This window comes from Ictalurus furcatus, chromosome 12 (genome assembly GCF_023375685.1).
Source record: "Ictalurus furcatus strain D&B chromosome 12, Billie_1.0, whole genome shotgun sequence".
Classification (NCBI taxonomy): Eukaryota; Metazoa; Chordata; class Actinopteri; order Siluriformes; family Ictaluridae; genus Ictalurus; species Ictalurus furcatus.
The window spans coordinates 4,099,972-4,112,325 of record NC_071266.1 but is presented as its reverse complement, the minus strand read 5'-3'; the positions used below and the strand labels follow the sequence as shown (position 1 = coordinate 4,112,325).

Here is a 12,354-nt window from a genome sequence, read left to right as displayed (position 1 = left end):
ATATGTGTACCATTTATCCTATACAGGGTCGCAGGGAGCCTAGAGCTTATCCCAGGGGACTCGGGGCACAAGGCATGGGACACTCTGGACAGGGTTTTTTTTTTTTGGTATTTTTTGGAAATCAGTGTAAATCAGTATAAACATAGCTACTTTTTCCATCTAGAAACATAGTGATACAAACGTTGCCTTCAGCTGTACGTTTAGAGATAGTAGTTACCAAGGAAACCGATAGAAATGCATATACACCTGATGATACCAGTGATACTCAGGATGTTATTGATATCATACCCACTTATCGTCCAGCCCTAACCAGACACACACATTCGGGTCGGTACAGGTGTAATCGGAAGTATTTCAGCCTGGATTAAATCGGTGGTCTCCAACGAATCCAGTTTGCTCTCATTAAAGGAAAAATCCACCCTGAATGACTCGCATATTAATCTTTATAATTAACCTGTGATCTTCAGTGGTGTCCAGTGGAATTCCGATTTTCCTTTTTTTTTTTTTTTTTAATTTAGTTTAAACATCTTTCATTGACGCAATGTTCTATTTTCACTTTGTGACGCAGCAGCGCTTTAAGTCCGTTATCCTATCCAGCTGTCCGATCTCACATATAGCAGTAGACAACGCCTGACCTCTCACGGAAATGACGAAAATACTGCACCAACCAACAAAATGGCACCGGAAGCACAAAAAGTGCCTCAGGGTGAAGTTTTTAAAAAAAAAAAAAAAAAGTTCTCCTCCGTTCAGGTTGCTAACGGACAAGCTGCAAGACACAGGTGTAAATATTTCTTCCAGGTTGTGTACTAAAAGATGCACAGAAAGTCACGACTAACATAAGCAGTCATGTTTATTAAAATGGACATCTTTACATTTGTACATTCCAACTACACGGCCATCCATTTACAAAGCGACAAACAGTTATAAATACAGTATGTACACGAGTAGATATGCGTTTATAAAATACTCGAGTGGATAGAAAGATGCAGACGGATTCCGTCTGCAGTATTAAGGGTCAGGCGGCTGTAGTTAGATGCACTCGTGATCAGGGAGAGGAGGTTAGAGTCTGTTACATGTTAAGACCAGGTCGAGTGTCATGACAACATCGAGGGCCGGGTTTGATCAAAAAAAATACAGCGTTGTCATAAACGCCGTTACGATCTGCACCATTCTAATAGATAAGATAATCGTAACACTACAGTGCTTTTGGAAAACCAGGCCCTGGATTATAGACACTGTCAAACAATCGCACGGATTCGACATTAAAAGACGTGTTGATGTTATTTCCTTCTTTTGTTTTTTTGCTGTACACATTGATTTAATTTGTCTATGCATAACATTTGTTTTTTCTTCATTTTTGTACAGTGAAATCTGCAAACGTTTACATCCAATAAAAGCTGAGCCTGAACCAGTCCATAAGCAGGTGTCGGTGTGTGTCTCCACGAGCAGGTGTGTGTCTTTGGTTCCTGCCCATGCACCGGTTGAAGTATTGATATTGTAGGCAGTGGTTATACTGTGCTTGAGATTTTAGAACGAGCCTTCGCCAGGGGCATCATCGTGCCGCTCTCACTCCCAGTCTCTCACACAAAAGCGTTCCCAATCAACATGTGCATGTCGCAAAATATATTCAAAAACACACTACAGTTATTAGACTGCAAGACCTTCATTATGCTATTCAATACTTTTTGAAATCTGTTATTCACAGCTTAGCATTTATAAGACTCGCAGCTCAAACGAAGGACTTGACGAGAAATGCGCCCATGCGAAACGAGTGTTCTTCTGCCCTGTTGTGTAGCACGAGCAGCTGTTCAAGAAGATGCACTGGCTTCACGTGGAAGCATGTTAGGGAAAGGCTAGCTAGTGAGTGGGGGTTGGCAAATGACTCAAACTGGGAGAAAACATTTTGTTTTAAAAAAAAAAAAAAAAAACAACAATCTTTGAATCTATGTTCTTCATTCACAAATTTAAAAAAAAAAAATCGTATTACTGAAGATTCAGAACAAGAGAGCTTTGAGAAAGTTTCAGAAATTACAAATGTGGTTCTTTCTTTGTCCTCATCATATATTACTAGGGATGTAATGGAATATGAATACATTCAGAAATGATCAGTGTGTCCTAAACAGATACAAAGCCAGGCACTCTATTCTTTTAACGCTTGCTAGAAATCTGGTTAAGACTAGAGGTGTGGATTAGAGAGGAATCCAACAGGAGGCAATAAAACGTCTTTCACTTTCACGTGGGCGGAAGGACAAAGAAAGAACAGATTGATTAAACGTGAGCGTGACGCATTTAGAATGGCCATTCATTCAGCATAACTGCCTGGTCAGGGTCGTGGTGATTAAGATCTATCCCATAATATCTACATAGAAATAATCAAGCTCAAGCATGTTTATGATTCTATGAAATTAAAAATCTAATTACTTTTTTTTTTTTTACATTTGGACAGAAATATCTTGCATTTGTTTCTAAAATAACCGTTTCCCTGTCGGCACAGACGTGAAGAGCAACTTTGGTGTCCTGTCGATGAAAACATAGAGCAAAATAGATCCATATCCATGAAGAATAACCACGGGGTTTTGTTTTTTTTTTTGCTTATCGGAAACCATCGACGTCCGAGTGTTTGATGACGTCGGGTACAATGACGTAACGATACGACGATCCGCTGTGAGATCGGGAAGTACGGGTCGTTAGACGAACAGCAGAACCCACCGCCAACGAAACATTCTGTTAGTGTTAAGAACAACATCGCAACAGCAGCCTCGACGACTCCGCTCTTTTCACGTCATACCGTTTTTAATGGATTCTTCTTTTACAAATGTTTTTGTTGCCCGTTTCTTTAAAACAAAATTTGACCGGTTCAACATGATCTGTGTTAGTAATGCCGAAAGTCTAAGGCGAGGAACACGAATAAATAGCATCTCATCATTTCATACAGCTCTCAGTTTCCCCTCATACTCATTCACCCAAATGAAAATTCCGTCTTTCTCTCAAGCCACACCCATGCTTTAACCAGACTCCAAGCTGCTCTGAGCGTTCTAGATGTGCGACGCGTACACTCGTTCCCCCTCTTTCTCTCCCTGTGCCCGTCTCCACCCGGGTGCTTTCAGTCGTCCAGGCCCAGGACCAGCAGATGCCCCCCTGCGGTGCGTCCCACTTCCTGCAACCTTCATGTGTGATTGCTGGTGTGGGCGTGGTCTACTTGTCGCTTTGTGGGTGAGCCCTTAAGCTTCTGGGTGGCACACTGTGTGTGGACGGGCGTGCCACCCGGGAGGCACACGCAGTCTGGCTCGCTGAAAGTGTTGTGGCACAGGTGGCATCCCTTTTTTCCCGACACCAGGATTGGACCGCCTCGATGCTTCAGCTGAACAGAACAAAGATGAGAAATGATTCGTAAGACTGCATAGCATTAAACCAACCATTACTGTTCAGCTTCACGGATACCACATCACGATTAATTACTCCATGATTTATCGCCAATACGAGACTGTATAATAAAGAGGTGCCAACATTTAAAAAGTGAGCTTTTAGACGCTTACTCTGATGACTATTCTCGTCTGTCACACCACAACATAGGTGCTCAGACTGGGCGTATCATCAAGCTGATACGGAATTTATTTGTAAATCGTTCACGTGAGCGTTCACGCAAGAAATTTGGAATCTGTGAAAATCCTGAAAAACGTTTGTATCCTACTCGAAAACGTACACAAGCCTGCCTGATGTAAACCTCGAAACCTTCAGATCATATAAACCGCACTGTTATATATGGAATATACTACTGAAGTCAAATTGCTTATTTCTATTGTTATGTTTACAGCATTTATCCGGAGCGACTTACAGAAGTGCTTTGTAGAGACATTTTGGGTATTATTTCATTGCCATCAAATAAAGAATATAAAAAAAATTAAGTAAACGAGTCGACACGAATCTAAAGCAAGAAATGAAGACAGATCAAACAAATCGTTCATCCGATTTCTGTACCGCTTATCCTACACCAGCCTATCCCAGAGGACACGAGGCGGGGGACATCCTGGACAGGGTGACAACCCTTCACAGGGCACAAGCGTACACACATTCGCACAACTCTGGACAATTTGGAAACGCCAATCAGCCTACATCACACGTCTTTGGAATGGAAACCAGAATTCCCGGAGGAAACCCACTTTAAATGCAAACACCACACACACACACACACACACAGGGTGGAGGCGGGATTCGAACACCCAAACCTGGAGGTGCGAGGCAAACGTGCCAACCTCTAAGCATCCGTACCCCCCCCACGAATCATTCAATTACAAGAAGAAGAAACGGGCCCGTATAAGAGGACGGGCCGGTCTGCCTGCGCAGAGCTGTAAACCGTAAACAAACACCTCAGCTGAGAAACAGCTGCATTCAGCACGTGCTTATTATTATATATTATTAAATATTTTTATTGGAATAGATGTGAGTCAAATTACCGTCCCTTTCCGTCTTTCAGCCTTTACCCTGGTTGTCCATTTTGTGCACCCAGTTTTTAAATGGGGTTTTGAAATTCACACCAGATTTCTAAACATTTTCGCAACGATGATTTTCTCGCCACTCGCACCTGCATGTTGATGAATGCCAATCACCCACAAATGATCAGGCACAGCTTTCGTGCCTGGAAAACTCTATGAAAAGCTCACAGAGTGGAAAAGCAATGACTAAACCTAGTGTGCTAAAATATCCACCAATGCAGCACAGCCACTGCAGCATGTCCGCTACCACGGGCACGTTTACTATTCTGTGCCGTTTCCTTTGTCGTATCTACATGGAAAGTAAACAAGCTATTTAAACCTGAGAGTGTAAATCTGTTTATAAAAATGCAATCACCTGCACCAATTAACAGCCAAGGTTTCCATTAATTTCTTGTGGAAATGCTCTTATGAATAAACATATAGTTTGTATCTAGCTTGATGAATGAAGCCCAGAGTATGGCCTGGGACAGTACCATATGAACTTTATTAGAACCAAAAGCTTAGTATCTCAATATTCAATGAACAGACAAAAGAATTACCCTATAAAGTTTAACCTATATTTTCATTAAAGAGAAATTGGGATTTAAAAAATAAAATGATGAAAAGGCTAATGTAAAATATTCATATTATGTTAAGTTCATCGGGATGCACTTGTTTAAAATAAACTCACCCTGTCGTGGTGCAGCTGCAGGTTCTCAGCTCGCGCGAGCCCCAGTGCGATCTGGGAGGTGTGGCGAGCGTGCATGCTGGCCCTCACAGCCCCACACAGGAAGGGGCGGAGCAAAGGTAGAGACCACGACTCGGGGAGAAGTTCCAAAACCTTTGGGGCATCAAAAACCTCAGCGTGGTGGTTCAGCAAGTCCACAGCCTCCACAGTCCGCGGCCCTCCGGGTACGTCCGGGTCCAAATAAACACGCAGCAGCTGATGGAAAATTTCCCCACGGTTTTTGTGATCGTGAGCCGCAGTTGCCCATGTGCAATATTCCTGTGCGGCTGCAGAGTTCTTCAGCTGGTGCACCAAGATATGTAGTGCTTTATCGTGCTCCTCCAGCTTACCATGTAGTGTCGCTCTCTCCATTAAGAGCAGCTCGGAGTCTTGGAGTTTACCTGCGGAAGCACGCAGACAGCCATGTAAATGTTCATGTGGCACGCTGATCTACAACTTACATCGGCGTTACTTTCTGCTGCCTTACTCTGGGTAAAACCTATTACGTATAGACACATCTAAAACACAGCTCTTGGCATGAATCTTAACCTTGGCTTTAATATTTAGCAAGAACATTTCAAGTATGATATATAACTAGATATGCAACTGACTAAGTTAGTGGTTCTCAACCAGGAGAGATCGGAAGGGGGGCGCAAATTGTTTTCAACTAAAACACAGACAGGGCATCATTTGTGTACTCGGTGTGTTTTATTGCTTTTCAAATAGAATGTGCATAAATGAAAAACCCCGCGTTCCCTCTCCCTCCGTGTTTTCTTTTTGCTGAGGAGAGGCGGTGCTTAGCCTCACTTTTATCTAGCTGTCAGTGTAGACCAGTGTTACCAACGTAGTCACTTTTCAGACCCCTTTAGCCACTTTGTTTTGCAAAAAAAAAAAAGCGCCTAGCGATAAATCTAGCGACTTTTTGGACAAACCTTAGCAACTTTCCAAATGTCACCAGTACTGTCCTGCAAGCGCGAGGTCTTGCTTTCCCGCTGCACTCTCACCTCTCTCTGCTTCTGCTCTGTACAGTGAGGGTCCGAGAGCCGGAGATTTAACGACGTCATGGATAACGAGACGGGCCCTTCCTCCCAATCTACATCATTCTTATGCGGATGTTTATATAATGCAAGACGAATGGAATGCAAGATGGTTTACATGTAAAAATAGAACACGCTATTACAGCCTAGTTCTGTTGTTCAAAGTAGTTCTAGTGCTCAGAAACATTTTTGATCATTCATGTTCCACACCTGGCCGTTATATAGTTCTATAAAAGTCATGAAATGTAATGAACAAAGTACAAAAGCACAAAAGCAAAAATAAAAATCTTTCTATCAATTAGGTTATAGATAGATAGATAGATTTCATATAGAATAGATAATCATTATAACTGGTCTCCTCCAATATTGGGGGGGGGGGGCATGATAGGAGAGGCTTGGGGGGCTTTAGTTACAAAAGGTTGAGAACCTCTAGACTAAATAAAGCAAATAAGTAAACATCCATCTATTAAGAGGTGGACTAATACAGTGCATCCGGAAAGTATTCACAGCACTTCACTTTTCCCACATGTTGTTATGTTACAGCCTTATTCCAAAATGGATTAAATTCATTATTTTCCTCAAAATTCTACAAACAATACCCCATAATGACAACGTGAAAGAAGTTTGTTTGAAATCTTTACAAATGTATTAAAAATAAAAACCAAAAAAAGCACATGTACATAAGTATTCACGGTCGTTGCCGTGACACTCAAAATTGAGCTCAGGTGCATCCTGTTTCCACTGATCATCCTTGAGATGTTTCTAGAACTTGATTGGAGTCCACCTGTGGTAAGTTCAGTGGATTGGACATGATTTGGAAAGGCACACACCTGTCTATATAAGGTCCCACAGTTAACAATGCATGTCAGAGCACAAACCAAGCCATGAAGTCCAAGGAATTGTCTGGAGACCTCCGAGACAGGATTGTATGGAGGCACAGATCTGGGGAAGGGTACAGAAACATTTCTGCAGCATTGAAGGTCCCAGTGAGCACAGTGGCCTCCATCATCCGTAAATGGAAGAAGTCTGGAACCAGCAGGACTCTTCCTAGAGCTGGACGCCCGGCCAAACTGAGCGATCGGGGGAGAAGGGCCTTAGTCAGGGAGGTGACCAAAAACCCGATGGTCACTCTGACAGAGCTCCAGCGTGTCTCTGTGGAGAGAGGAGAACCTTCCAGAAGAACAACCATCTCTGCAGCACTCCACCAATCAGGCCTGTATGGTAGAGTGGCCAGACGGAAGCCACTCCTCAGTAAAAGGCACATGACAGCCCACCTTTTGCCAAAAGGCACCTGAAGGACTCTCAGACAATGAGAAACAAAATTCTCTGGTCTGATGAAACAAAGATTGAACTCTTTGGCCTAATGGCAAGCGTCATGTCTGGAGGAAACCAGGCAGCACTCATCACCTGGCCAATACCATCCCTACAGTGAAGCATGGTGGTGGCAGCATCATGCTGTGGGGATGTTTTTCAGAGGCAGGAACTGGGAGACTAGTCAGGATCGAGGGAAAGATGAATGCAGCAATGTACAGAGACATCCTTGATGAAAACCTGCTCCAGAGCGCTCTGGACCTCAGACTGGGGCGAAGGTTCATCTTCCAACAGGACAAGGAGCCTAAGCACACAGACAAGATAACGAAGGAGTGGCTACAGGACAACTCTGTGAATGTCCTTGAGTGTCCCAGCCAGAGCCCAGACTTGAACACGATTGAACATCTCCGGAGAGATCTGAAAATGGCTGTGCACCGACGCGCCCCATCCAACCTGATGGAGCTTGAGAGGTCCTGCAAAGAAGAATGGGAGAAACTGCCCAAAAATAGGTGCGCCAAGCTTGTAGCATCATACTCAAAAAGACCTGAGGCTGTAATTGGTGCCAAAGGTGCTTCAACAAAGTAGATGCTTTAACAAAGGCTGTGAATACTTATGTGCTTTTTTTGTTTTGTATTTTTAATAAATTTGCAAAGATTTCAAACAAACTTCTTTCACGTTGTCATTATGGGGTGTTGTTTGTAGAATTTTGAGGAAAATAATGAATTTAATCCATATTGGAATAAGGCTGTAACATAACAACATGAGGGAAAAGTGAAGCGCTGTGAATACTTTCCGGACGCACTGTATGTACACTAGGAAAAATGCTACAATAAATGGAATACGTCTGCATTTCCACGTAACATTTACGTTCTTTGTCCATGGTAATCACATGTATGCTACAGATCCAAGATTATCTCCAGATTATTCATTAACACAATGTTCATCCAATTTTCACCTGATATTACCTGCTCTATTAAAGTCAATCTTGTTGCATGAGCACAAATATTTTTGTGATCTTTGAATAAAACATGACAGGGTACGCTATTCTAAGAAAATAAACAAATGACAATAACCAATTAGAACAAGTGCATTAATATAAAGCTGTGACCAATCAAATTTGAGAATTTAACAGCACTGAGGTGTAATTATCTATAAATATTCTATAAACATTTCAATATCGGTTTTTACAGTGTACCTCGAATACACATATCCTCACCCAGTAGCAGCTGGACTCTGTACAGGTTGGATTCTCTTAACAATCGCTGCAGTTTCTGTCGGGCTGAAGAGAGCTGATCCTCCGTGGCTGAGGTTCGAGAGACGAGAGCGAGCACTCGGTCGGCATACAGTACAGCTAGGTGTGTGTGGTACTTCTCTTTCTGCGTGCAAGCACACACGAAAGATGGAGCAAAGCAAAAACCAGGTGAGAAGTTAGTGATGTAGTTCGTGCAGAAAATTTCCTAAGACAAAATACCGAGTTGGCCAAAGTCATTCATGTTCAATTTTCCCTCATCGGTCATCAACAGGAAAAGTGAAACACCCTTTAAGAATGTCTGACATTTGAACAGAGCGGGCTTCATTTCATCTAAAAGTTTGCAAAACCAATAAGGTATAAGTAAAAGTTACACACACACACATCATATATATATATATATAAAACATACACAGTATCTCACAAAAGTGAGTACACCCCTCACATTTTTGTAAATATTTGATTATATCTTTTCATGTGACGACACTGAAGAAATGACACTTTGCTACAATGTAAAGTAGTGAGTGTACAGCTTGTGTAACAGTGTAAATTTGCTGTCCCCTCAAAATAACTCAACACACAGACATTAATGTCTAAACCGCTGCCAACAAAAGTGAGTACACCCCTAAGTGAAAATGTCCAAATTGGGCCCAAAGTGTCAATATTTTGTGTGGCCACCATTATTTTCCAGCACTGCCTTAACCCTCTTGGGCATGGAGTTCACCAGAGCTTCACAGGTTCCACTGGAGTCCTCTTCCACTCCTCCATGACCACATCACGGAGCTGGTGGATGTTAGAGACCTTGTTCTCCTCCACCTTCTGTTTGAGGATGTCCCACAGATGCTCAATAGGGTTTAGGTCTGGAGACATGCTCGGCCAGTCCATCACCTTCACCCTCAGCTTCTTTAGCAAGGCAGTGGTGGTCTTGGAGGTGTGTTTGGGGTCGTTATCATGCTGGAATACTGCCCTGCAGCCCAGTCTTCGAAGGGAGGGGATCATGCTCTGCTTCAGTATGTCACAGTACATGTTGGCATTCATGGTGCCCTCAATGAACTGTATCTCCCCAGTGCCGGCAGCACTCATGCAGCCCCAGACCATGACACTCCCACCACCATGCTTGACTGTAGAAGACACTTGTCTTTGTACTCCTCACCTGGTTGCCGCCAAACACGCTTGACACCATCTGAACCAAATAAGTTTATCTTGGTCTCATCAGACCACAGGACATGGTTCCAGTAATCCATGTCCTTAGTCTGCGTGTCTTCAGCAAACTGTTTGCGGGCTTTCTTGTGCATCATCTTTAGAAGAGGCTTCCTTCTGGGACGACAGCCATGCAGACCAATTTGATGCAGTGTGCGGCGTATGGTCTGAGCACTGACAGGCTGACCCCCCACCCCTTCAACCTCTGCAGCAATGCTGGCAGCACTCATACGTCTATTTCCCAAACACAACCTCTGGATATGACGCTGAGCACGTGCACTTGACTTCTTTGGTCGACCATGGCGAGGCCTGTTCTGAGTGGAACCTGTCCTGTTAAACCGCTGTATGCTCTTGGCCACCGTGCTGCAGCTCAGTGTCAGGGTCTTGGAAATCTTCTTATAGCCTAGACCATCTTTATGTAGAGCAACAATTCTTTTTTTCAGATCCACCAAATTTAACACACCTGCTCCCCATTCACACCTGAGACCTTGTAACACTAACAAGTCACATGACACTATGGAGGGAAAATGGCTACTTGGGCCCAATTTGGACATTTGCACTTAGGGGTGTACTTACTTTTGTGAGATACTGTATATACATATATAAATATATGTCTATATACAAATATATACACCCACACACACCTGTTATTTATCAACAAATGACAGCTGAATAGGCTACAATAAAAAGGCACTCGAACCTGTAACCTCCTCTCTAGAACCACATGTTCCAAGTACAGAACTAGAGCCTGGTTGTGCTTCTGTAGGTACGTGATCACTTCGTCTGGATTCAGCTGCCTGGTCTGCTCTTTGGAAACAGGTCTCTTGGTGAAGATCCGTACTCCAAGCTATTACAAAAAGAGAGAGAGAGAAAAAAAAACATACATCATATAAAGTAAAGCAGTTAACTGAAGATTTGTCAGTTTTAGTCTTTTTTTCTTCTTCTGAAAATTAACAAAAGAACTCAGGGTTCATCTTAAATTTTGACATTTTTCTACTACGGTGGATGCACACACACAAAAAAAAATGAAACCAAGATAAATCATGTCAGGACCTTTTCTACCATTTCTGTGAAATTTTAAGCTATTAATTAAAAGTTTTAAAAAAACATTTGTTTTAGGGGAATAAATAAAGAATAAAAAATGTACAATAACCCGGTTGCATAAGTGTGTACACCCCTAAACTAACACGTAGGTGGAGCAGCTTTAGTTTTTATCACAGCATTCAATCTTTTGGGGTAAGAGGCACATCAGTTTGGCACACCTTCATTTAGCCAAATTTTGCCATTCTTCGTCGCAAAAGCATTCCAACTCTGTCAGGTTGGCTGGGCATCTCCTGTGCACAGTCCTCTTGATTGGATTTAAGATTTAGATCCAAAACCTTTAACTAGTTTTGGTGAAGCCATTCCTTTGTTGATGTGGAGGTTTCCTTGGAGTCATTGTCATGTTGAAAGGTGAAATTCCAGTTTTTCCAGGAGAAGCCTTAAGCCTTCGCGCTAAAATGGATGGACATTTGGAGCTATTCATTATTCCTTCCACCCAGATTACAGCCGCAGTTCCGGAAGCCCCAAAGTATGATGCTGCCACCACCGTGCTTCCCAGTCAGGATGGTGTTCTTTTGGTGATGGTTTTTTTGGCCCATGGTTTTTCTAGTTGGATGTCGGTGGTTGGGGGTGTTGGAGGAGAATCCTATCGGAACAGCTGTACTTTATTTGGGGTTAATCAGTCACTTTAATTGATGGCAGGTGTATACTAATTAGTATTTAACATGAGTTTGAATGGTATTGATTCTGAACACTGCCACATTCCCAATTATAAAAGGATGTGCACACTTATGCAAGCTGGGTATTGGAAGGATTCTTTTTTTTTTTTTTCCCCTCCTAAAAACATTTCTAGGTGTTTGGTCACTTGATATTTATATGTTGCAATTTCACAATAAAGGTTAAAAAGATTCCGACATGATTTAAGTGAGTTAAAAAAAATTTACATCACAAAAACGTGCCATTTTAACAGGGGTTTGTAGACATTTTATATCCAGCGTATATCTAGTTGAAGCACTTTAAAATCTGGCTACCTCTAGAAGTGAAAAAGGAGAAAACTGCGATTAAATATTCATTCCATTTCCACTGAAAGGCCCTGACACACTACCGCATATTTATTTATTTATACATTATACTGACAACTACGCCCGCCTTTATTCATAGCCTACTGCTGTTTTTGCTGCCGAGTTCATTAAAACTGGCTCCGTATCTACCTGACGTGATATTTGCGGAAAGCCTAGGCAAGTGTAGAAATTTCATAAAAACATTTCTACGCGAGTTTAGTGAAATATTTTTTCTTTGTCTGTCAGAAATCAGTCG

General features: G+C 42.3%; 1 protein-coding gene across 1 annotated transcript in view; it reads right to left on the bottom strand.

Moving 5' to 3' along the window:
- Window positions 1-125: 125 nt before the first annotated feature.
- Window positions 126-12,354, bottom strand: part of tgfbrap1 (transforming growth factor, beta receptor associated protein 1) — a 31,688-nt gene continuing 19,459 nt past the window's right edge. Inside the window, exons 9-12 of the mRNA XM_053637686.1 lie at window positions 10,697-10,843; window positions 8,764-8,923; window positions 5,164-5,600; window positions 126-3,361 (exon numbers count right to left, since the gene is read on the bottom strand). Of these exons, the coding sequence (XP_053493661.1) occupies window positions 3,167-3,361; window positions 5,164-5,600; window positions 8,764-8,923; window positions 10,697-10,843 (939 nt within the window). The 3' untranslated portion in view covers window positions 126-3,166. The remainder of the gene's footprint in view (window positions 3,362-5,163; window positions 5,601-8,763; window positions 8,924-10,696; window positions 10,844-12,354) is intronic.